Source organism: Ceratotherium simum, chromosome 16, assembly GCF_057802395.1.
Source record: "Ceratotherium simum simum isolate JZ-2026a chromosome 16, ASM5780239v1, whole genome shotgun sequence".
NCBI classification, from domain to species: domain Eukaryota; kingdom Metazoa; phylum Chordata; class Mammalia; order Perissodactyla; family Rhinocerotidae; genus Ceratotherium; species Ceratotherium simum.
In genome coordinates this window covers 47,355,688-47,383,040 of record NC_141915.1, presented here as the reverse complement: position 1 = coordinate 47,383,040, position 27,353 = coordinate 47,355,688, and the positions used below count along the sequence as shown (strand labels likewise).

The 27,353-nt window shown below is 41.7% G+C and overlaps 1 protein-coding gene across 1 annotated transcript; it reads right to left on the bottom strand.

Moving 5' to 3' along the window:
* Positions 1–223: 223 nt before the first annotated feature.
* Positions 224–24,370, bottom strand: MILR1 (mast cell immunoglobulin like receptor 1). Its single transcript, XM_004432914.3, has 9 exons — positions 24,139–24,370; positions 19,563–19,832; positions 13,572–13,856; positions 11,815–11,925; positions 9,603–9,692; positions 9,012–9,068; positions 8,816–8,884; positions 8,081–8,161; positions 224–313 (listed from the first exon to the last, which is right to left on the bottom strand). Exons 1-8 carry the CDS (start codon positions 24,224–24,226, stop codon positions 8,109–8,111), a joined length of 1,023 nt encoding a protein of 340 aa, XP_004432971.1. The 5' UTR covers positions 24,227–24,370; the 3' UTR covers positions 224–313; positions 8,081–8,108.
* Between the last annotated feature and the right edge of the window lie 2,983 nt (positions 24,371–27,353).

Below are 27,353 nucleotides of genomic sequence, written 5' to 3'. Positions count from 1 at the left end.
GTAGATGTTTTGATTGGCTCTCTTAAGCCACATCATAACCCTCCTCCTGTTTGGTGGAATCAGAAACCTAAAAAATTACAATTCCCTTGCTGCCATGGTATGGCTGTGAATATCTTCCACTAATTTGATACAAATGCCCAGGATCTGGAAAGTAGAAGGAGGTGGTGGTTTTTGCTGAGAAGCTAATGTCTGCAGTGGCAAAGCTCCACATTACACTGTCTGGGCTCCAGTTTCTGGCATGAGGCAGTTGTGGCGAGGCAACAACAGTAGCAGTAGCAGCAGTAGTTCTCTGGACTCCAGATTGTAAGAAAATCTACAGATAAATTATTAAAATTGAAAAGAGAGTTTAGCAATGTTACTGGATACAAAGTCAACCAAGAAAAATGATTGTGTTTGTATATATCAACAACAGGAAATAAAAATACAACTTAGCATAGCATCAAAACATCAAGTACTTAGGAATGAATCTAACAAAAAATGTGCAAAATATTTATGCAGAAAATGATAAAACACCATTGAGAAAATTGAGGAAGACATAAACAAATGGTGAGATATTTGTCGTTTGGAAGACTTACTATTTTCAAGATGCTAATTCTCCCCAAATTGATCTATAAAAATCAATGCAATATCAATCAAAATCCCTGTTATGTTAATTTTTTTTCTTTAAGAAAGTAATAAGCTGACTCTAAAATTAACACGGAAATGCAAAAGGTCCAGAATAGCTAAGACGTGCTTAAAAAGAACAAGATGGGAAAATTTGCTCTTCTAGTTATCAAGACATATTTAAAAGCTGAGTATGGTATTAATACAGGAGAGAAAAGCAGAACAATGAAACAATCTAAAGCCCAGAAAGAAACCCACATATATATGGACATTTGATCTGTGACAAAGATGACACTGCAGTTTAGTGGGGAAAGGACAGTCTTTTCAGTAGACAGTGCTGGAGCACCCAGGTATATCCATGCAGGGGAGGAGGAAGGAATATGATGCCAATTTCACATCTCATAGAAACAATTCCAAGTGGATGTAAACCGAAATATGAAAGTAAACTAAAAAAGCCTTTAGTAGATAGTAATACACAGTAATACTTATATGACCTCGAGCTGAGAAAATATTTCTTCATCTGGACACACATATGCAAAAAAAACGCTAATCATAAAGGAAAAGGTAGACAAACTAAGTTCTTAAATTAAAACTTCATCAAAAGGCACTATTAAGAAAGTGAAAAATCAAGCTACAGAGTAGGAGCACAACTATTAAAAAATAAGAAAAAGTCAAAACACCTCAGTAGAACAACAGGCTAAGAGCCTCAAACAGGCACTTCTTAAAAAAAAGAAATCCAAATTATCTATAAATATAGGAAAAGGTACTCAATTAGTCATCAGAAAAATGCAAATTAAAATCACAATGAGATACCACTATATGCCCACAGAATGGTTCAATTACAATGACAGACAGTGGCAGTGTTGGTGCAGATGTAGGGGAATGGGGACTTGCATACTGCTTGTGGGAAGGAAGAGGTGGAAGAACTACTTTGGAAAATAGTATGGCATTATCTGCTCAGATTGGAGATGAGCATACCCCATGACCCAATAATTCCATTCCTACTTGTATTCAACGTAATTGCATGTACATGGAACCAGGAGACATGTTCGTAGTGTAAGAATGGTCATAGCCACATTATTTGTAATAGCCCCAAACTGACAACAACCCTGTAGAATAGATAACTTATATTCAAACAATGGAATACTATTCAGTAATGGAATAAATGAATTCAGCCACATGCAGCAACATGGATAAATCTCGCAAATATAACGCTGAGCAAAAAAAGCCAGACACAAGAATAAATGCAATATGATTCCATTTATATTAAATTCATAAAGAGGCAAAACTGAAGATGGCGTATAGGAATGCATACTTAGGTGGTAAAACTATAAAGAAAAACAAAGAAGTGATTCCCATAAAAGAGTAGTTAGGTTGAGGAAATGGAGTTGTGATTGGGAAGAGGCAGGCAGAGGCCTCCTGGGCTGCTGGAACACTCCACCACTAGTGTTCACTTGATATAACTTATTAAACTGCACCCATACGTTTTTATGCATTTTCTGATAATGTGGGCTCTATTTCACAAGAAAAGTTTAAACAATATGTGGATTTGATAACACCACACATCTATGGACAGTTAATCTTTGACAAAGGAGCCAAGAACATACAATGGAGAAAGGAAAGTCTCTTCAATAAACGATGTTGGGAAAACTGGACAGCCACATGCGAAAGAATAAAAGTAGACCATTATCTTACACCATACATAAAGATTGACTCAAAATGGATTCAAGACTTGAATGTAAGACCTGAAACCATAAAACTCCTAGAAGAAAATATAGGCAGTACACTCTTTGACATCGGTCTTAGCAGCATCTTTTCGAATGCCATGTCTACTCAGGCAAGGGAAACAGAAGAAATAATAAGCAAATGGGACTACTTCAGACTAAAAAGCTTTTACAAGGCAAAGGAAACCTTGAACAAGATGAAAAGACAACCCACCAACTAGAAGAAAATATTTGCAAATCATATACCCGACAAGGTGTTAATTTCCAAAATATATGAAGAACTCATACAACTTGACAACAAAAAAACAACCCAATCAAAAAATGGGCAAAGGATATGAACAGACATTTTTCCAAAGAAGATATACAGATGGCCAACAGGCACATGAAAAGATGTTCAATATCACTATTTATTAGGGAAATGCAAATGGAAACTACAATTAGATATCACTTTACACCTGTCAGAATGGCTATAATTACCAAGACAAAAAATAACAAATGTTGGAGAGGATGTGGAGAAAAGGGAACCCTCATACACTGCTGGTGAGAATGCAAACTGGTGCAGCCACTGTGGAAAACAGTGTGGAGATTTTTTTTAAAAGTTAAGAATACAGGGGCCAGCCCCGTGGCATAGTGGTTAAGTTCGCATGCTCTGCTTTGGCAACCTGGGGTTCGTGGATTCAGCTCCCACGTTTAGACCTACACACATTGCTCATCAAGCCATGCTGTGGTGGGGGCCAGCCCTGTGGCTTAGCGGTTAAGTGCGCGCGCCCCGCTACTGGCGGCCCGGGTTCGGATCCGGGGTGCACACCAACACACCACTTGTCCGGCCATGCTGAGGCTGCATCCCACATACGGCAACTAGAAGGATGTGCAACTATGACATACAACTATCTACTGGGGCTTGGGGGAGAAAAAAAAAAGGAGGAGGATTGGCAATAGATGTTAGCTCAGAGCCGGTCTTCCTCAGCAAAAAGAGGAGGATTAGCATGGATGTTAGCTCAGGGCTGATCTTCCTCACACACACACAAAAAAAAGTCATGCTGTGGTGGCGTCCCACATGAAAAATAGAGGAAGATGAGCACGGATGTTAGCTCAGGGTGGATCTTCCTCAAGCAAAAAGAGGAAGATTGGCAACAGATGTCAGGGCCAATCTTCCTCACCAAAAAAAAAAAAAATTTAGAAATACTATATGATCCAGCTATCCTATCCTACTACTGGATATTTATCCAAAGAACTTGAAATCAACAATTCAAATACATTTATGCACCCCTACGTTCATTGCAGCATTATTGACAATAGCCAAGACGCAGAAACAACCCAAGGGCCTGGAATGGAAAGGAGGTGTGGTATGTATATACAATGGAATATTACTTGGCCATAAAAAAAGACAGAACTGTCCTATTTGCAACAACATGGATGGACCTTGATGATATGATGGTAAGCAAAATTAGCCATACGGAGAAAGAAAAACAATGTATGATTTCACTCATATGTGGAAGATCAACAAACACGTGGATAAAGGGAACAGATTAGTGGTTACCAGAGGGGAAGGGGGTTAGGGGATGATGAATGGAGTAAAGGGGCACATATGTATGGTGATAGATAAAAATTAGAATATTGATTGTGAGCATGATGCAGTCTATACAGAAACTGGTAAATAATGTACACCTGAAATTACAGTGTTAGAAACCATTATGACCTCAATAAAATAACTGAAAAGAACCCATATCCATATATTGGAATATTATGCAGTTATTTAAAAATCATGCATTAGGAGAATTTTCATTTAGCTTGGAAATTCTCAATTAGGATACGAAATCACATGTATACTAGAATTCCAATTTCGTTAAAATGTAAATCTATGCAGATATATGCAAATAAAAATACAAATGAAATGTAAAAAAAAATTTCGGATTTGCAAAAGAACCAAAGTGAAATTTCTAGACATCAAAAGAATGTAGCTATTGACAGGGGCAGTCCTGGTGGCTAGCAGTTAAGTGCGCATGCTCCGCTGCTGTGGCCGGGGTTCACAGGCCCAGATCCCGGGCGCCCACCTACGCACCGCTTGTCAAGCCATGCTGTGGCAGCGTCCCATATAAAGTGGAGGAAGATGGGCACAGATGTTAGCCCAGGGCCAATCTTCCTCAGCAAAAAAGAGGAGGATTGGCAACAGATGTTAGCTCAGGGCTGATCTTCCTCACACACACACACAAAAAGTAGCTATTGAGGGGCTGCCCTGGTGGTGTAGTGGTTAAGTTCACGTGCTCTGCTTTGGTGGTCCAGGGTTCACAGGTTCAGATCCCAGGTGCAGACCTACACACCGCTTATCAAGCCATGGTGTGGCAGTATCCCTTATGAAGTAGAGGAAGATGGGCATGGATGTTAGCCCAGGGCCAGTCTTCCTCACCAAAAAAAAAAAAAAAAAAAGTAGCTGTTAAAATGAAACCAATAGATGTTCTCCTCTTCTTCCCTTCCTAAACTATTCAATCCAGAAGCCACTGGGTAGGGCTGAATGTGTGTGCAGGGTATGGTAAGGTGGAGCGGGAAGTCACAGTAGGTGGGAGCTGGGGAGGAGGGGGTTGTTGTGGGAACTACCTGAGGATAAGGACACAAAGCAGTTCACAGCACCTGGAACCTGGTGTGTGCTCAACACAAGGCAGTTACTATTATTGTCGTTATTATGGTTGTTATAAGGGGAATGTTGAGAGATGACGTACCAGCCATCTCTGTATCCTGCGTCACCAGATCCTCTGGGTCTCACCTCTGATTCTAACTGCATCTGAGGCTTCACTTTATGTTGACAGCTTCTTGCTTCAAGTGTACAACACATATCACTCATTTTCTGCCCTGGGGCTTTCCAGGGCCCTGGGTGAGACACCAATGGAAGCTCACTTGGAATGCCCACATGCACAGCCTGGAAGTGGGGGAGGCATCTCCTCCTTGGGCAACCCTCTGCTAATGGGGGATGGAAGCTAATGGACAAATGCCTCTCACTGTTGGTCCTCAAGTGGACGATTCTGAGAGACATTCTTTCTTTCCCCAGAACGTTCCAGTGGGATCAAGCCCCAGTTGCCAACAGCAATGCCCAACTCAACAATGCACCCTTGTACTGGCTGTTGGTCCAGCCCCTCACACCTATTCCCTCAGGTCACCTCCCAAATAAATTATTTGCACAGAAGGCCTTATCTCAGACTCTGCTTTCAGGGCTAGCCCAGGATAAGACAAAGGATCACAAGGTCGTAGAAAGCAGCCCTGGGAAATGGAATTATTCCCTGGATGGATGGCAACAAGGACCCTGTTGCCAGTGGTAAGGGGAGTGGTGATACCCCTTACATGCCATAGCTTCACCGTTACCAAGACTTTACCCTGCAGAGGTAGAAAGTGAAGCACTAGGTTATGCAATAGTGCGAGCACTTGAAAGGTATGGGGCAATGGTAATTATGTGGGTTGTGGAGTTGGTTGGCTTCTACTAACTGCTTTAGAAGCTTTGCAGGGAGAAAATGAGAGGCTATCAATTCAGGGCATTCTCTGAACCCTAGAGGCATTCTGGACTTCAAGACCTTAGAAGGTCTTAACAGGATCAGTTAGTTGCTGATACCGTCACTAATTTGCTAGCTCCTCTCCACCCCTTGTGGTGGTTCTTTTCTTCTCTGTCTCATTCTCCCTGGGCCCTCACTCCTGCTCCCTGGGATCACCTCCCATATAAACTATCTGCACCCAAGTCCTTGTCTCAGGCTCTGCTTCAAGAAGGAGCTGAGGTTAAGATAGATGAAGAAGCCAATGATGGCCAAGTTGCCAAGTTTATGACTTCAAAGACTTAAAGGTTTCTAAGGGGACCAGCCAATTAGTAGACTCAGAGTAGCCCTCATCATACCATGAATGGCTAGCCTTTTTTGAGTTATTATATTCCTGGCCCTGTTCCAAGCTCTTTACAGTCATTACCTGAGTTAATTCTCACAGCAGCTCCATGATGTAGGTTTTATTTCTCCTCAGTTTCTCTCTCTCTCTCCCCTTCCAAATGAGGAAACTGAAGCCCAGAGAGGTTAGGTAACTTATCCAGAGTTACACAGCACATGATGGAGCCCAGATTCAGCTCAGTCTGTCTGACTCCAGAGCCCCCACACTCTTAGTTTCTGTGATATACCGATTTCCTCCAAATAAAAATAATGTGGGGGAGTGGAAATTATGCTCACAAATGCTGCTTTATGGCAACACAATCTTCAAATTCATCTGGACATGTGTGTACAGTATCCCTTCCCATGGCCAGTGCTTCTCCTGTTCTTTGCTAGGATTTAACTTCCAGTTCAACCACTTACCAAGCTGTGGGCGACCTTGTAAAATTACCCCCCTCATTTGAGTCTAAGTTTCCTTACTTGTAAGGGCAAATTAATATTGGTCTTATAGGATGTTATACAGAGTTAGTGTCTAACAACTGATAGCTATAATTTTTCCAGTCAGAGGTCTATTGTTGGGGACAATTAAGATTGAGGTTCAGGCAATCCCCAGAAGAAGAGCAGAGCAGAAAAATTTTGATCAAGTTGTTTTGTTTGTCTGGAACCCTAGAGATGCCTCTTGGCTTTTATTGGCCTTTACTTATAACTCCTAGGATGAGAGATTCAAACCAGAAATCATTTTGTCCCCTGTAGTGGGCTGAATCGTGGCTCCCCAAAAAGATAAATCCATGTCCCAACTCCTGGAATCTGTGAATGTCACCTTATTTGGAAAAAGAGTCTGTGCAGATGTAATTAAAGATCTCGAGATGAGGTCATCCTAGATAATCCTGGTGTTTCCTAAATCCAATGACCAGTGTCCTTATAAGAAAAAGGCAGAGGAAGAGAAGGCCATGTGAAGACAGAGGCAGAGATTGGAGTTATGCAGCCAGAAGCCAAGAAACACCAGGAGCCACCAGAAACTGGAGAAGGCAAGGATTCTCCCCTAGAGCCTTTGGAGGGAGCAGGGCCCTGCTCACATCTTGATTTTGGATTTCTGGCCTCCACAACTATGAGAAAACAAATTTGTTTTAAGCCACCAGTTTGTGGTAATTTGTTACAACAGTCCTAGGAAACTAATCCATTCTCCCTGCTCCCCAAACTCAACTCTGGGCTGTTCCCTGCACAGAACACTGATGGGAAATGCAGCACACAATGACATGCCTTTGACATTAGCTAAATCTTGAGGGCTGAGAAAGTCCATGAAAGTCAATATAAATATTTTCGCAGCCTTCTAAAATCTGAGAGCAAATTTCAATGGCAACGGGTAATGAATGTGTACTTGCTGAGTAAGCTTGCCTTCCTCCCATGGGGTCTGCAGGCACTATTTTCTTCAGATCTATTTTCAAGGTCATCAGTTTTTATTTTAGAATATAGACTTGGTTTTTGCTTTGTGTTTTTGCTTCTCAACCTTCAGTGGGCATGGGAACGGGGAAACCCAGAAGACGATCATTGCAATGCTTCTAGGATGTGCTTATGAAGAGCACAGTGGTCTAACAATTGTTTTTTTTTTTAATTATATGGAAATGGGGAGAACGGTCCATGCCTAAAAATAGCAAAAGTATTTAAAAACTGTCACCAGTCAGGATCCCAACAGACAAAACTGTTGTCTGATGACAGGATTGGATGTACCTGAATGAGCCAAGGGAATACTGTTTAAACATGAAACAGTCATTCGCTTTAGAGAACCAGATGAAACATTTTTAAGTGTCAATCAAGTTTGCTTTTTCTTCATGTAAATCAGCTTCATAAAAAGCATCTTACCCTGAGATGTAGTTTGTATTTTTAAATTTCAGAAGTTGAGTTCAGAATAGACATATCCAGTTTTACAATCATTACAGGCTTCTGAAATATAAAAGAGAAAATAATGCAGCAAATTTAGGATATATATCCACACAGGCTATTTAAGAAATCCAATTTTAGTAGCTGGGTGGACTGACAGAACCAAGTATGAACTGTTTTTTCCTGGACTACATTAAATAATTTATTATTATTATTATTATTTTTTTAAAGATTTTATTTATTCATGTTTTTCCCCCCAAAGCCCCAGTAGATAGTTGTATGTCGTAGGTTCACATCCTTCTAGTTGCTGTACGTGGGACTCGGCCTCGCGTTGGACGGAGAAGTGGTGCCTTGGGGCACGCCCGGGACCCGAACCCGGGCTGCCAGCATCAGAGCGCACGCACTTAACCGCTAAGCCACGGAGCCGGCCCTAAATAATTTATTATTGAAAACGTTTTAGAAGTGCACCTGCATCCTCCACTCTGGAATTTTTATATGATACTCTCCCCCCACATCCTTCCCTCCTCCCCACCCACCCATCTCCTGATGAGATTAGATTTGTTAGGATCTGTGGTATCGGTCACTCTTGGTTTCCTGGGGTGTGCATGTTGCCCTTATCGATCCCATCCTTGGGATCCTAAAACCCAGGAGTATGGTGGCTTCACAGGGACCACTGTCTCATTTCGATAGCATCTCTTATCCCAAGCTGTGGCTCACCTTGATCTCTTGGCGCCACCTCCTGGAACACGGGGGTCGCATAATGTATCTCCTGGGAGTGTCGAGTCCCTGGGTAAAAGACAAAGAGCAGAGATATTGGGCCTATAATTCAAATCTCTGATCACTTGAGGGCAGTGGCTTAGCCAGCTGCCCTTGCAATGACGTGTAGCCTCTGAGCTTTGCAGAGAGCGCTTACCATCTTGGGCTGTGGAAACACACTGCCTCGGTTCCAAGCCTGGCACAGATGCCTCATCTGTAAAATGGGAACAATGTAAATTGGAAGTTAGTGGTGTTTGCATCAGACAGGGCAGGCAAATTGCTTAGCACCGTGCCTGGAATATGGCCAGCCCTCAGTCAATGTTGACTTGGATTTTTCTCATTGTTGGCCAAGGGCTTGGGTCTATTTACCCTCAAGCAGTGTATGATGCCTGCTTTAAGAGGTAGTCATAAAAGAGATTGGAACACAGTGCCGATCATTCTGAACTAATAGAAAAAATCTCCAAGATATTGTTAAGTGAAAAAATCAAGGTGTAGAATGGCATATCTATGACGTGCTACCAATGCTACTGTTTGTTTAGATGCTAACAGACACATAGAATATCTATGGAAGGATTTCAGAAACTGGTTGTTGCCCCCTGGAAAGTAGGACTGGGTGTCAGGGGTGGGAGGGAGACATTGTTCTCTATTCCTTTTCTTCAATTTTTTAACCATGTGTCTGTATGAGCTTAAAAAAACAAAAAAGACAAAAACCTAAAATCAACCAAAATACTCAACAAAGTTCTCTTACCTGCTTGATTTTGACAGATATTTGCATATATTCCAACTTCCTTGGGTGTATATCCATAGTCTCTGGGTGCATTATCTCTCATAGCTTTTCCTACATAAATTGGTGCAGAATCATTAAATTAAACGAATTCAGCCACATTTTTCTCATCTCCTCTGCCAAGGAGCAGAATTCCCCAAAGTTCTGAAAGAAAGAATGCTGCTCCAACCACCTAAACTGTTGTCTATCGAAGGAAAACCACGGACTCAGCAAGGAGTCCATTGCTCCTGCTTCTCCAAGCCAGGAACCCTTCTCATTTATCTTCCCAGCTCTGCAAGTAGCATCCTTTGATTATCAGATTACGTTTGAGATGGCCAGAGACACATTTTCTTTCCTTTGCTGAGAAGAACAGTCTGTAAAAAGCTTTGTAATATCTGTAAGAGATAGTAAATTACCCAGCTGAGTTCTATTTAGCCCTGGCGAGTAATCAAGAATATTAATTCCACTTTTGCAAGACCTTGGGTTTTTCTGTAGGAAGGGGAGACAGGTTTTAAAAATGTATGAGATGTACTAATTTTGACATCTATTTTCAAGTTTTGTGTCAACTGAGTCCCTGACTTCTCTGAGTTATGACTCTCTAGACATGGAGGGAGGCACAGGAGCCCAACATTGATCACTTAGTTCTCTCCCCAGTTCTGATACACTATCTCCTTTGGGTCCATTCTACAGGTCAGAACACTGAGGCTCACGCAGGCAAAGGAGCCCACTCAGAGCCCCTCAGCTCGCTGGTGGGTGCTGATGCTGTGACACTAACTGTCTGTTGTGCAGATCTCGATATTCCTCCATTCTTGTGTGCCAAATGAAAAGGCCACTTTGAAATCGTAACTGGAGGGAGTCATAAGACGTGTAGAGTGAAAAGCAGTTACTGGGGCCTGATGCAGCACTTCAGGTGGAGCAGAGAGGAAGGATGCTCTGTTTGTCTTCGTGTGCTGAGCTTCCTCCCAGTGGCAGACCCAGTGAGGATGCTGAAAAATACAAAGCAAAGCTTTTGCCTTTGAGGAGCTGGCAATCAGGACCACCTACATCATTTGCAGGGCATACTGCAAGGTGAAAATAAGGGCCTCTTGTTAAGATATTATTAAGATTTGTACACCCATGTTCAAAGCAGCATTATCCACAATAGCCAAAAGGTGGAAGCAACCCAAGTGTCCATCGATGGATGAATGGATAAACAAAGTGTATATCTATATCTATATCTATCTATAATGGAATATTCTTCATCTTTAAAAATGAAGATAGACTGACACATGTACAACATGGGTGAACCTTGAGGACATTATGCTAAGTGAAATAAAACAGACACAAAAGGACAAATACTGTGTATGATTCCAATTATATGAGGCCCCTAGAGTAGTCAAATTCATGGAGACAGAAAGTAGAATGGTAGTGGCCGGGAGCTGGGGGAGGGGGAATGGGGAGTTATTGTTTAATGGGGACAGAGTTTCAGTTTTACATGATGAAGAGTTCTGTGGATGGATGGTAATGATGGCTGCACAACAATGTGAGTGTACTTAATGCCACTGAACTGTATAGTTAACAGTGGTTAAGATGGTAAATTTTATTGTTATATATATTTTACCACAATTAAAAAAACAATTTAAAAAAGAGTAAAAAAAAAGTACTAAGAATTTCAAGAAAGTGACTGCACAGTGTAACGGGGCCCTGTGTGACTGCACAGGCCACACACCCATGAGCAATCTAAATAAGAAAGTCTTGTGGCCAGCCCGGTGGCGTAGTGGTTAAGTGCACGCGCTCCGCTGCTGGCGGCCCGGGGTTCTCAGGTTTGTATCCTGGGTGCGCACTGATGCACCGCTTGTCAAGCCATGCGGTGGCAGGGTCCCATATAAAGTAGAGGAAGATGGGCACAAATGTTAGCCCAGGGCCAATCTTCCTCAGCAAAAAGAGGGAGAATTGGCAATGGATGTTAGCTCAGGGCTAGTCTTCCTCACCAAAAAAAAAAAATAAGAAAGGCTTTTACCAGAGAAACGAGCACCAGCCTATGCGTGAACTGTGCAGGAAGTTGATTTCATTACCTTTCCCTTTCGCTTCTTTTCCTTCTCGTTTCATTTTCTTCACATCCCATTTCTGATTCCCCTTTCCCTTCCTCCTCACCCTTTCCCTGCTGTCCATATCCAAAACCCATGGAAAACAGTAGAAAAGCTCCTAAAGAACTTACTTGTTTTGTACTTTGGTAGTATCCAAAATGCCAGAATTAGGATTATTACTATTAGCAGCAGTAATAACCCCGGAAGCAGTAGCTGCAGGCAGAAAGGACAGCCATCTGCGCCTGGAAGAAGACGGCATTCGCTGGTCACCGCACAGCGTTCTTTTCCTATGACACTGAACTGTGAAATGTTCTGGAAAGAGCGATCACACTGTCTCCCAAGGTAACCAGTTACTATACACCTGGGCCCCGTATGTGATGGACACCTGAAACTCTTGTTAGTCAGTGACCAAGTTAAGTCATGACCAAGTATATCTTCCGGAAGGGGTCATATGAGGGAGAGAAAAGCAGCATTTAACAGACTGACTACTGGCCACACTGTGAGGGTCATAAGCCTCAGTGCGGCCTGGCTGTTTACTGGGCAAAGCCTTTAGTCACATTGGCATGATTTATGTCACCCAAACAGCTACTGTTTATTGAGTATTAACTACATGCCAGACACTGCGTTGAGCACTTTACATGTGTTGCCTTATTTATCTCATTGGTATCACTCCCAATTTACAATGAGTAGAATAAGGCTCAAGAGAGGTTAAGTGACTTTCCTAAGGTCACACAGCTTGGAAATGCTGTGATTTGTAGGCAAAAGCCTGACTCTGGGGCCTGACTCTGATAGCTGCCTCACTTGCTAGAACTTAGTGAACACCAGGGTGTGTGTGGGCTCTGTTCTTCTGAGGATGAAGCCGGGTGAAGTATTCAATGACCAAGCATGCCTATTGCATTTGCTAACCTTGTTTTTGTTCTAACCTTCTCCTCTCTTGACCACTGTCCCTTCAAAAGGACCCGGCAGGCCAGGTTTGAATCTAGAATTCTCAGACTCCTCTGTGTTCTGCGCTGGAACATGACAGCACGGGGAGAGCCAGCCCCAGCCCCGGCCTGGCCCACTTCTCTCCCACCCAGGCTCTGACCTGCACCCTAAGGGGCCTCGCATGCACGTGGACCCCCAGCCTGCATGTCCAAATGCCATCCACACCCCCAACAAACAGGTGCCTTGACTCGGGTCCAGGCAGGACGTGAGCACATCCTCACTGTGGTCCACCCTTGGGAGGATGAGCTGGGAAAGAGACTTGTGCAGGCCCTGGAAGATGGGTGCTAATCTGACTGGGTAGGGAATTTTGGTTCGGGTACCCAGAGTGTGATGTGGAAAAGTGGAGATATAGGGTCCAGGTGGGCACATTCCCATGGCCCCCTGGACTCCTCAGCCTGTGGGAAGGTGCGTGGCCAACAAGCACCAGAGCAGCAGCCCCAAACAGGACTGGGACAGGGGCCCTTCTCGCCCAAGCTAAGGGTGGTGCTGAAGTCTAGACTCACCAAGCCTTAGCAGTGGGGCAGTGAGCAGCCAAGCAGGTGGATATAGGTGTTATAAGTCAATAAAAAATGATGAAAAAGCAAAAGAAAGTCAAGAGACCGGCAGGTCCAAGAGAGACGCAAATTCTGATGTGATTGCTTAGAACCTGGGCGGTGGAAGGTAAGGACAGGAAGCAGAGTCAAGTCAGGAAGTCTCACGACAAGGTCCCTTCCTGCCCCAGCTTCTAGGTTTTTCTATGGTTCCTTTATGGCGGAAAGCAACCTCATCAGAGTCTGTGTGGACCCTACCAAAGGAAAGGCATTTGGAAGCAGGTGGCCAAAGTGGGAAGAGGGCGGGCAGAGGAGTAGCTGCAGTTTCTGGAAGCAAATCCAGATCCTGTTGAAAGAGCTCAGGTAGCCCTTACCTGTTGAGGGCCTGGTGAAGGGTCGACTGTATTCTGCATGGTCAGGCAATCTGTTTTTAGCTTCACACCTATACTCTTCCCCTTCTCCAGTGTTCCTCTTGGTTAAGTTAAATTCAGCAGGCTCCCTGACATTCTTGGAAATAGTGGGTGATATGGCGATGTCTTTTTCAAAGAAAGTATAATTGATGGGCAGAGAGCCATTAAATGAGATGCAGCGTAGTGTTATATATTGGTCTGTTTCTGTTTGAATGGCACTAATGTTCAGCACTGGTGTAGTCACTGGTTCTAGAAAAATAAAGGTGCATGTTAAAGGGATAAGCAGATTGGGTTCACTCACTCAGTCCACAAACATGGATTGAGCCCCTACTCTATTCCTGGTTGTGGACCCAAAGATGAATGACACCCTTCTTGAGAAGCCGTGTAGCATGAGCTCGGTCCTGAGAAAGTCAGAAGGTGGAGAGTGTCTCTCTGCTTTAAGGAGTCAAAGTGCAAACTTGCCATCATCAGAATTCACAATTTGGCGCTGGCCCCGTGGCTTAGTGGTTAAGTGCACGTGCTCCGCTACTGGCCGCCCGGGTTCGGATCCCGGGCGTGCACCGATGCATCGCTTTTCTGGCCATGCTGAGGCCGCGTCCCACATACAGCAACTAGAAGGATGTGCAGCTATGACCTACAACTATCTACTGGGGCTTTGGGGGGAAAATAAATAAATAAATCTTTAAAAAAAAGAAAAAAATTCACAATTTGTTTATTGTTGATAATGAGCATAATGTTATCAAAGATTCAGTTCCAAGTATGAAGTTGAGAGGTGCTTTATTCTCAATCCTTAGAAGATTATTATTTTGTGTGTGTGTGAGGAAGATCAGCCCTGAGCTAACATCTGTGCTAATCCTCCTCTTTTTTGCTGAGGAAGACCAGCTCTGAGCTAACATCTATTGCCAATCCTCCTCCTTTTTTTTTTTTCCCCCCCAAAGCCCCAGTAGATAGTTGTATGTCATAGCTGCACATCCTTCTAGTTGCTGTATGTGGGACGCGGCCTCAGCATGGCCAGAGAAGCGGTGCATCGGTGAGCGCCCGGGATCAGAACCAGGGCCACCAGTAGCGGAGCACACACACTTAACCACTAAGCCACAGTGCCGGCCCACAATCCTTAGAAGATTATAGTGAGTTTTTTTTAATCAAAGAAATCTAAAAATATTATCTTTTCTAACTGTATTTTTATTTATAGAGTTCAGCTGTACAATTACATTCCACTTCCTCCCAAAAACAGGAAGTAACCCCGATAAATAGATTCAAGGCAAATTCTCAACCAGAAATAAGAAATAGGGTATCTGTCAGATCATACCCTACTTCGTGGGCGAATCCAGCCACATGATTTATTATGTAATTCATTAATAAGAGAGTATTATAGGAAAGGAAGGACAGTTGTTGAGTATCCATCATGTGCCAGGCTTGCTACCCACATTATCTCATTTCACTTCACAACAATACTGTAAGGTGGATAGTATCATGCCCATTCCACAGATGAGCCCACTGTGATTCAGAGAGGTTAGTAGACTTGCCCAAGGTCGCACAGTTAGTAAATGGCAAAGCCAGGGCCAACTCTTGAGCAGATGCTTTTTTTTTTTTTTTAACAATATCAATTTGGCACAGAAACAATGAAATATGGGGACCAAAGTATAGGTAAAATAAAATAAAATAATTTAGAGTCTCCTTGCACCATCCCTCCCCTGAGCAGGAATTCCTGTGGTAGCATCCTCAACAGAGTGGCACCCAGTGATGGTGGCCTCACAGAGCAACTTTGGGAATAGCACCAATAGGATGTTCTCCCTACAGAACTGAAATCTACCTCCTGTAATTTTAAGGAAGGAGGCATTGAAACATTCATGAGGAAGCAGAGAGCATGGACTCCTCTCTGAGATGAGATGATTTAAACTGGACCAAGGATTGTTATCTAAAGGGACTGGAAAGACGTAAACTTCTTGGAGAGTTTGTAAAGGACTGGTACAGGGCATCACAGCATCAGGGTGATCAGGGGATAGTTGAAACTCTTCATTAAAAAAGTTATATTAAAAAATTTCAAAGAGTGCCTTAAGGCTCGTTCAGCTGCTACCTTCCCCATAAAACTTTTCCTTGAAACAGGTCCCCATAAAACACTCCAGGCAGAAGTGCTCACTCCTCCCCTGCCCCCTCCAGTGCTTGGACCCCTCATCATATCACTTTTTCTACCTCTTATTACATGATCCACTTGGATGTCTCATGGTCACCTCAACAGAACCCATTTGAATTCTAGTTAATCTGCTAGTTAATGAATCAATCAGTAGATACAGTTTTAAACATATATTAAAATCTTGTCTTTTAAAAAATGTTTTTATTTGTTCATTCATTTTATTGTGGTAAGAACAGTTAACATGAGATCTACCTTCTTAAAATTTGAAGTGCATAGTACGGTATTGTTAACTATAGGCACAATGTTGTACAGCAAGATCTCTAGAACTTATTCATCTTGCATAAGCAAAACTTTATACCCAGTGAACAACAACTTCCATTTTTCCCCATCTTGGTAAATGGCACCACTTCTCTCTCTCTTTTTTTTTTTTGTGAGGAAGATCAGCCCTGAGCTAACATCTGCCAATCCTCCTCTTTTTTTTTTTGCTGAGGAAGACTGGCCCTGGGCTAACATCCATGCCCATCTTCCTCTACTTTATATATGGGATGCCGCCACAGCATGGCTTGACAAGCAGTGCGTCAGTGTGCGCCTGGGATCCAAACCGGTGAACCCCGGGCTGCTGCAGCGGAGCGCGTGCACTTAACTGCTTGCGCCACCGGGCCGGCCTGGCACCACTTCTCATCAGCTGATCACACTAGACATCCGGAAGTCATTCTTGATTCCTTCCTCAGCTTCACTACCTGTGATTCCAAATCTAATCAATCAGCAAGTCCTATTGTTTCTTCCTCCAAAATATATCTTGAATCTGTCCACTTCTGTCCATCTCCACCATCGTTTGTCTCCTGGATGACAAACCAGTCCCCAACCAGTCCCCAACCTCTACTCTTGCCCTGACCCACCTAGAATGAATTCACTCCGAAGATGATAAATTAGGTCATAGGCCTTGCCTGATTTGGACCCCCTCCCTCTCCAGTCTCATCTCACCTGGGGTCACACTCCCCTCAGCTGACCTCCAGCCATACCAGCATCCTATTAGGTCCTTCCCAACGAGCCAAGTTCTTTCCCAAGTTGGAGCCCCTGCACAGGCTATTGTCCCTTGACTGGAGCCCTCTTTCCCTGTCTCTTCACATAGCTATCTCCTTCTTATCCTTCAGGGCTCTACTTAAGTGTCATCCCCTCTGACAGGCCTTCCCTAACTACCTGTCTAAGTAGATCCCTCCCTCAACCCCTGCTTCTCTCCATCACTGTGTCGGTTTCTTTTTCTTTATAACAATCAACACAGTTTGTGGTTATGAACTTATTTGTTTGGGTACTTGGGTTTTGCATCTCCCCAACTAGATTATAAACTCCACCAGGGCAGGAACTAGTGTATATCCAGGGCTTGGCACATCTAGGATATCATTGCATATTTGATGAGTGAATCAATGATTAATGAATTTGTGTTCATGGCTCATATACCCTCCTGGGTTGGGGACAAGATCATGTCTTAGGCATCAAGGAAACCCTGGGAGCACCCAACACAATTACTTGCACAGAGTAGGTACTCAGATACCTATTAATCTGACCTAAATGAAGATGATACAGTTTTATAATCTATCAAAACAGTTCTACAGGGCAATGTAATCACTGTAACAGATTGCAGGAAACCTGTGCATTTACTTGGAAGACAGGATGTGGGGAGATTTTATATGTATCTGTGGGACAGAAGCTCAGGAAATGAAGACTTGGGGTTTTTCTTTTCTTTTTTTTTTTTAAAGATTTTATTTATTTATTTTTTTCCCCCAAAGCCCCAGTGGATAGTTGTGTGTCATAGCTGCACATCCTTCTAGTTGCTGTATGTGGGACGCGGCCTCAGCATGGCCAGAGAAGCAGCGCGTCGGTGCGAGCCCGGGATCCGAACCCGGGTCGCCAGCAGTGGAGCGCGCTCACTTAACCACCAAGCCACGGGGCCGGCCCGACTTGGGGTTTTTCAATCAGTTGATTTAAGGCTTCAGCCTTTAAGTTCATAAACCATTGAAGACTGGGCTTATTTCTTACAGGAATGTAGGCCCCTGTTATTCGAACAGAGGAACTCCACACCAATGGTGGGTCTTGCCATCTTTTCTCACACTGAATCTCAGTGATTTGAAGGGCAGTCAGATATTTTCCCTGCCAATTAAATGCCTACCCTCCTTACCTATTCCATCCACCATGGCCTGAGATTCTCATCCAGAGTTAAAATCAGACAATGTGAGGGTCATACTGCCTATCTTCTCAATTCATATTTTAATAATTGAGGACTGGAGATATATCTAAGGTATATCCAAATGGAATATCCAAAGTTGCACAGGAAGCTAGAGGGACACCAGTTCCCTGATGCGCATTCCATTGCTCCTTCAGCAATACCAGGCTGCCCAGTCCAGCAAAAGTCTGACCACCAGAGACTGTTATCAGCTAGGGTACTGCCTTCACATTATCCACTACAGGGGCCGGCCCAGTGGCATAGCAGTTAAGTTTGCGTGTTCCACTCAGGTGGCACAGCGTTCGCCAGTTCGGATCCTGGGTGCGGACCTACTCACCGCACATCAAGCCAAGCCAAGTCCCACACAGAAGAGCTACAACTCTACAACTATGATGTACAACTATGTACTGGGGCTTTGGGAAGAAAAAAGAAAAAAAAAGAGGAAGATTGGCAACAGATGTTAGCGCAGGGCCAATCTTCCTCAAAAAACAAAAATTATCCACTATATCGCAGGACCACGTTTGCAGAGTTTTCCCCTTTCTTCACATTTCTTTTACAATTATGGCTTTTATTCAGTTTGTGCTCAAAATTGTCGTATGTTGGTTCTAATCCAGAGTCCATGGCATCCCCTAAAGCCTTATGCAGAAACTTGCATCTGCAGTCTCTTGAGTACTCAAGTATCCATCATTATCATTAGATTGTTAAAACAGTTATAACCTAAAAAGCTAAGAACCATTGACCTCTAGTAGAGGCGTCCAATAGAACTTTCTGTAATGATGGAAATGTTCTATGTCTGTGTTGTCTAATACAGCAGCCACCAGCCACCTGTGGCCAATGAGAACTTGAAATGTGATTAATGAGACTGAGGAACTGTATTTTTCATTTCATCTGATTTTAATTAATTTGAGTTTAAATTTAAACAACCACACTTGCCTAGTGGCTACCATAGTGGAGAGCACAGACCTAGAAAATCACTTAAAGAAATTTGATCAGTAAGTTAGGGCTCCTATGTTTAGAAGTCTCCAGGTACGATGTACACATATTACCTGGAAACCCTCTCTCTCTCTCCCCAGAGTCCATTATCAAGATCACCTTCATCGATGAGGCCGTTAATGCTAGGTTGTGAGAGGCTTGGGGTGGGAAGATGGGAGAGAAAAATATAGCGGTAATAAGATGTGGTTGGGCAGGAGGAATGCTGGCCAATGGTCACTGCAAAGAGAAGAAGGTGGAAAAAGCCTAAGGCTTTCAAGACTCTTGCCATATGGTCCAACACTGATTCTAAGACTTCTTACTTGAGTCTTCAGAGAAAAAGTCATTTTTGCATCCATGATGAGAATTCAAGTAAAGCATCTAGAAAAGATCTCAGCAATTTTCCAAATTGTTGCTATAAGACTTTTTGTCTAAGGCAATCAGCTATTATCTGAAACAGCCAAAAGTCTTTGGGAGAGAAAGCGAAAAAGAATGATCAAGAATAAGGATCTCACTGACATACTTTCCAGGCTCTTGAGTGAGTGTTCGCAAGGGGAATGGAGAGCCCATCACAGAACAGGAAAGAATCTCACAAATCACAGAGCCCCCGAGGAACGAGCACCTTACTTACCGACAAATATGAAGTCGAAATGTTGACTGTATTTTGAACAGTTAGAAACTTGGGCTTTGCATTTGTAGGGGCCCAAATCCTGGGGTTCTGAAATGCTTATGTTAAAAATCATGGGTTCACCTTTTCTCTGCTGGTTTATCAGGTGTTTCTTACCCTGAAACAAATCATAGGTGATCTGTAGTGATTTGTTCTCATTGGAACAAATTAGAGATACATTTTGACCCTTCATGATTGCATCAGTTTTTGAGGACAACTTCGGAGAAAGGAATTCTGGAAAACAAAATAACACAAGGGAAAGTCCTTGTTAACGTCCCTTGATAATAACAGCGGTTGTCTAGCCACATTTTGTGGGTCAAGGTGGTGGAGACATGGTTCCCGGTGAACTTTCCAAGTGGGAGCGTTTCTTGCCTGCATAGCCGGGCTGACCAGTGTGTGAGGAAGCCTCAGCGCCCATAGAGGCCCCTCCCAGTGAGAGATGGGTGGCTTTGACAAGCTCTTTTGTGCCTGCTCCCTCTCCTGCCAGTGAGGGCCTGAAGTGGACTCTCTCGCTCTCTTTTTTTTTTTTTTTGCTGTGTCCAGAAAACATAGTTGTTTTATTTTATTTATTTTCATATATATTTTTTATTGAAGTATAGTTGACATACAGTATTATGTTAATTTCAGGTATAAAACATAGTGATTCAACATTTATGTACATTGTGAAATTATCACCACAATAAGTCTAGTAACCATCTGTCACCACACAAAGTTATTACAATATTATTGACTGTATTCCCCATGCTGTATATTACATCCCCATGACTTATTTTATAACTGGGAGTTTGTATGAAATGGACTCTCTTAAGACTGGCTATGCTGACTTAGAAATATTAAAGTTCCAGGTTCTATGACCAAACATTATGTCTGGTGGCTTGTTTTGTCTTTTATTTATTTTGAATTTTTTGTTTGGGGAAATTTAAAACATAACAGTACAGAAGAGAGCATAGTGATCCCCTATAGACCTATTATCCCTGCTTCAACAATTATGAACTTGTGGTGGGTCCTGTTTCAGTTGCCCCCACTCCCTTCCATTATTTTAGAGCAAATCCCAGACCGCGTACTATTTCATCCATAAATTTCAGTATTGAGAAAGAGAAAAGCAGCCCCTGCCAGCTGGGAACTGACCTGGCAAGGATCTGACCTGTCACTCACAGCTAGAACACCAATATCAGACAAGGCCACTCTATGACCATCTTGGATGGAGACAAAAAGAAGTTGACTCTGTAATCATGTCTGAACCCAGGTAAAGACACGAACATTGTCCAAACCACAAAAATGGGCAAACATCCCCTTAAACTGGCTCAGATGAGTGACTGCTGTTTCTTCATCAGTCAGAGCTTTAGCCTTGCTCTGTTCTTCTAGGCTTTTAGTTAAGAATTATTAGGACACCCAATCATATCATTATTCCCACTTCCTAAAAGAATCCAATCCTGAGTAAAGCCTGCAGCTTTGAATCTTCCTCCAAATCACCTAACATAAGTCCAAATCTTATCATAAGTCCCTTCGAACACCCTCTTGCTGAGATGTCCCATGGTTCCAATGGTATGCATTCTCTCTCTTTGCCACAAGTCAATAAACCCAACGTTGTTCAACCACGTGTGTCCCTGTGATCTTTGGAAGACATTGATAGCTTGTATCTCTAAAAGACAGGGACTCTTGTGTAAACATAACAATACCATTATCACACCTAAATATTAACAATATTTTTAAAATGTCATGAAATATCTAAGTGTTCAAATTTCCCCAATTGTCTGATCTTTTTATGATCTAAAATGGTCCCTTGTAATTACTTGATATGTTTCTTATGTCTTTTTAAATCTATAGGCCTTTCTATCTCTTTTTTTCCCTGTAATTGGTTTGTTGAAGTTGTTTATTTTGCGGTGTTCCATGGTCTGGATTTTATTGGTCACATTCCCATGGTTTCCTGTACCATGCTCTTCTGTCCCCTGTCCAGAAGCTTGATGAAATTCAGATTAGTTTTTATTTAGCAAGAATGCATCATAGGGGTTAGTGTGTACTTCCAATAGGAGGCACATAATGTCTGGTTATCTCTTTTTGTTTCTTAGTAGGCTTTGACAATAATCACTCAGAAGCATTATTTCCTTAGAGGTTGCAAAATGGTGATATACTAATTCTATTATTCTATCTTGATTTATTATCCGAAATAGTTCTATAAAGAGAAACTTGCCCTTGTCAACTCTTTGGTTACACTGAGGCACAATTTGCATAGAAAAAGCAGGATAAATGCTTGGTTCTTTCCCTTTATTGACCAGTTTTGAAAATAATAAATTTGTTTCCCAGCATCTTAAAACAGTGAAATATTTTTCTTTTATTTTTTGTATAAGAATCATTCAGAAGGCATAGATTTAAATACATTTGATGTTTTTCAATACATTACAATTATTATTGTCCCATTTTTTGGCCATGGGAAGCATCTCCAAATAGGCTCCTGAGTCCTTTTGACATGGTCCCAGTAGTCTTTGATAGCTTGTGTGTTTGTATTTTATTATTTAAAAATGCCAAGAGAAAAAATAACTATCAGAAAATCTAATACAAAAAAAATTATAAAAGAATTAGGAGAAATATAGGGAAATATTTCTATATCACTTGGTAGGAAAAGGTCTTCCAAAGAAGACACACAAATTAAGAGCCATAAAGACAAGATTGAAAAAATTGACTACTCTAAAACTTTAACCTTCTCTATGGCAAAATTAAGACAAGTGACGGCCTAAAGAAAATACTTAAAATATAAATGAAAGCAAAGGATTCTTTTTGTATACGTAAACAATGGCAAATCAATAAGAAAAAGACAAACAGGCAAATAATATGAATAGATAATTCTCAGAAGAAGAAATGCAAGTGGCCATTAAATAGCACTAGGGGCAAGGGATGCCTTGGGTGGAGGAGGGATTTAGACCCCTCAAAAATGCCGTCAACCCCCTCCCACTCTTTGATCTGGACAGTTAACATTTTCTCAGTCTTATGTAAGCTCAGCTTCAAGATAAGCCCTCTCTTCTCTCTCCAACCAGATAGTCATCCCTAAATTTCCTTTCTGTGGGAGTACTGGAGCTTTCCTGGCCAATAAATATGAAAAACAAACCTCAACCTCACAAATGATGAGGCAATTGCAAATTAAAACAACGTTGAGATATTTTTTACTCATCAGGCTGGCACAAATTTAAAAACTGATGGTATCCACTGTTGGAAAGGAGGTGGGAAACTCACACCTACCTATGTGAGTGGTCACTGTTGGCGACCATGTACAGGTTCAGCATACTGGGAGGGCAACTTAGCAGTATTGGTAACAATTCAAATGTACATCCCTTTTTTTTTATTTTTAATAAATTTTTTTTAAATAATTTTATTTATTTATTTTTCCCCCAAAGCCCCAGTAGATAGTTGTATATCATAGTTGCACATCCTTCTAGTTGCTGTATGTGGGATGCGGCCTCAGCACGGCCGGAGAAGCGGTGCGCCGGTGTGCGCCTGGAATCCGAACCCGGGCTGATAGCAGCGGAGCGCACGCACTTAACCGCTAAGCCATGGGGCCAGCCCATGTACGTACCCTTTGATTTGGCAATTTCACTTCTAGGACTTTATCTTACAGAGATGCTTTCAGATTTTCATGTGTCCACAAAGGGTGTTTTGTACAAGGATGTTTATTGCAACATTGTTTATATTATAAAACAAAATGGAACAATCAATAGGGGGATGGTTATACGAGTTACCGCTGAGTCATATTATGAAATGCCATGCAGCTGTTGAAAAAAAGGAGCTAAATCTACATCTACTCCTTAGAAAGATGTCTGTGATATATTGTTAATTAATAAAAGGACAAGTCACAGAAGAGTTTGTTGACTAGAATATTGAAAAGAAAATGACTGTTAATAGTGGTTGCTTCCAGAAGTGGAGAGGGGAGAGGGATTGGAGTGTGTGTAACAGAGCTGTTACATTTTGTATAGTAATGACAACAACCTGGGCTAGCATTTATCGATGGGTCCCCATACACCAGGCACTGTGCAGAGGGACATGCCTTGTCTCACTCAGTCCTCACGACAACCCTCCCAGGTAGGTGCTTTTATTAGCCCCACTTCATAGAGGAAAGAAATTAAGCTTAACGTGGTTGTCTCAGGTGCCCAAGCTGCCAGCTGGAAAACGGTAGAACCAGGATTAAGACCACAAGCCTGGTTAGTCTAGCTCTATGACAATAAACTGCCTCCTAATATGTATTTTTAGTGTTGCTTGAATTATTTTACGATTGTGTGTTGATTTTCTAATTGAAAAACAACAGAGAAAGAAACACTTCAATGTAAAAACAATCTCAATATTTTGTCTCTGAGTCTCCGGAAAGATGTTCCAACTCCCTCCCTAGAATCATTTCATTATAAACAGCAGGTAATGGAAAAGACTTTTACTCTTCTGTTGTTCATCTAAAAGCATAGAAAAACTTATTCATGAACGATCATGTTTAAAGCTGATCATCTCACTATTTTGGTGAAAACGGTTTTAGCACAAGAGAGAAGTAAATGAAACTTACCGTTTGTTTTTTTCATGGTCTCACAATCCAGTGCAGCCTTTTGAACTGAAAGAGAGAAAAGGAACACAAGAAAACTCTTTTTCCACATCACGTTTTGGTTTGGAGATTCAAACTTCAAACTGGTAAGTGAGCCTTATACGTGAGCAAAGAAAAAACGCCCCCAAAGAACAGTTTGTTCAAGTGGCTTCACATTCTCCCAAATGAAAGCAGAAAGGGGGGCAAGGAAGCCCAGTGGAACCTAAGCATTGAGTCATTTAGAGAACTTCCTCCTTTTTGACCAAGTTAAAGAAATAGGAGTTATCTGCACAAGCTTGACACAACGTGACTGGTTGGTTTGACCAGACTGTGTTCCTCAGTGAGTTCTTGTAAGAAGAGAGAGATGTGTAGGGAGCCCCTAACCCCGGCTGGCTGGGAAGATGGACAGTGGGGAAAACAAAGGGGAAACTATGACTGTGATATTGTCTTTGTGTAAACCCACCTGGTCATCTCTCTCTGGATTTGGCCCATATCAGAAGGAATTTAATGGAAGTTTGGATTAGTCTTAGGAAGTAAATATTGACTGTCTCGAGCAGACGCGCACAAACATGGCATCAGAAATACCTGATTGTGCATGCCATTTGCAACAATGCGGATGGACCTTGAGGGTATTGTGTTAAGTGAAATAAGCCAAACAGAGAAAGACAAACACCCTATGATTTCACTCATATGTGGAAGACAAACAAATACACAGATAAAGAGAATAGATTAGTGGTTACCAAAGGGGAAGGGGGCAAGGGGGTGGGCAAAAGGGGTAAAGGGGCACATATGTATGGTGATGGACAAAAACCAGACTATTGGTGGTGAGCACGATGCAGTCTATACAGAAACTGGTATATAATAATGTACACCTGAAATTACACAGTGTTATAAAGCAATATGACCTCAATAAAATAATTGAAAAATAAAAGAAATACCTCATTGTGAAATATGCTGATTCCTAGGCCCCACCTCAGACTTACGGGGGATGAAACCTGGGACTCTGAATTTTAACAAGGGCCTCAGCAGTCTTAGAGTCTCTAAATTACAACCTGGAGAGGTTTGTGATTCACTTCTGCCCGATTCAGAATTCTCCAGGTTCTGTGAAGTGTACGTAAAAGTAAAGCCACACAGTAAGTACATACTTATCAATAGCTACTTTAAACGTCAATGGACTAAATGCTCCAATTAAAAGGCATAGGGTGGCTGACTGGATAAAAAAACAAGACCCATATATATGCTGCATACAAGAGACACACTTCAGACCTAAAGACACTCACAAACTGAAAGTGAAGGGATGGAAAAAGATACTCCACGCAAATGGCAATGAAAGAAAGCTGGGGTAGCAGTACTCATATCAGACAAAATAGACTTTAAAACAAAAACTGTAAAAAGAGACAAAGAGGGGCATTACATAATGATCAAGGGAACAATGCAACAAGAGGATATAACACTTGTAAATATCTACGCACCCAATGTGGGTGCACCTAAATATATAAAGCAATTATTAACAGACATAAAAACAGAAATAGACAGTAACACAATAATAGTAGGGGACTTTAACACTCCACTTACACCAACAGATAGATCATCCAAACAGAAGATCAATACGGAAACATTGGCCTTAAACGACACACTAGAACAAATGGACCTAGTAGATATATACAGAGCATTCCATCCAAAAACCGAAGAATACACGTTCTTTTCAAATGCACATGGAACATTCTCCAGGACTGATCACGTATTAGGCCACAAAACAAGTCTCCATAAATTTAAGAAGATTGAAATAATACCAAGCATCTTTTCTGACCACAACGGTATGAAACCAGAAATCAACTATAGGAAGAAAATCAGAAAAGCCACAAATACGTGGAGATTAAACAAAATGCTACTGAACAATGACTGGGTTAACGAAGAAATCAAAGAAGAAATCAAAAAATACCTGGAGACAAATGAAAATGAAAATACGACATGCCAGAATTTATGGGATACAGCAAAAGCGGCTCTAAGAGGGAAGTTTATAGCAATATAGGCCTATCTCAACAAACAAGAAAAGTCTCAAATAAACAATCTAACAATTCACCTAAAGGAACTGGAAAAAGAAGAACAAACCAACCCCAAAATCAGTAGAAGAAGGGAAATAATAAAAATCAGAGCAGAAATAAATGATATAGAGACCAAAAAAACAATAGAAAAAATTAATAAAACCAAGAGCTGGTTCTTTGAAAAGGTCAACAAAATTGACAAATCTTTAGCTAGACTCACCAAGAAAAAAAGAGAGAAGGCACAAATAAGTAAAATCAGAAATGAAAGAGGAGAGGTTACAACAGACACCTCAGAAATACAAAAGATTATAAGAGAATACTATGAAAAGCTATATGCCAACCAATTCGACAATCTGGAAGAAATGGATAAATTCTTAGAATCATACAACCTTCCAAAACTGGATCAAGAAGTAGAGAATTTGAATAGACCAATCACCAGTAAGGAGATCGAAACAGTAATCACAAACCTCCCCAAAAATAAAAGTCCAGGACCAGACGGCTTCCCTGGTGAATTCTACCAAACATTCAAAGAAGACTTAATACCTATCCTTCTCAAACTCTTCCAAAAAATTGAGGAGGGGGGGAAGCTCCCTAACTCATTCTACGAAGCTGACATTACCCTGATACCAAAACCAGACAAGGACAACACAAAAAAAAGAAAAGTACAGGCCAATATCACTGATGAACATCGATGCAAAAATCCTCAACAAAATACTAGCAAATCACATACAACAATATGTTAAAAAGATTATACACCATGATCAAGTGGGATTTATTCCAGGTATGCAAGGATGGTTTAACATTCGCAAATCAGTCAACGTAATACACCACATTAATAAAATGAAGAATAAAAATCACATGATCATCTCAATAGATGCAGAGAAAACATTTGACAAGATACAGCATCCATTTATGATAAAAACTCTGAATAAAATGGGTATAGAAGGAAAGTATCTCAACATAATAAAGACCATATATGAGAAACCCACAGCTAATATCCTCAATGGTGAAAAACTGAAAGCCATCCCTCTAAGAACAGGAACCAGACAAGGATGCCCACTGTCACCACTCCTATTTAACATAGTACTGGAAGTCCTAGCCAGAGCAATCAGGCAAGAGAAAGAAATAAAAGGGATCCAAATTGGAAAGGAAGAA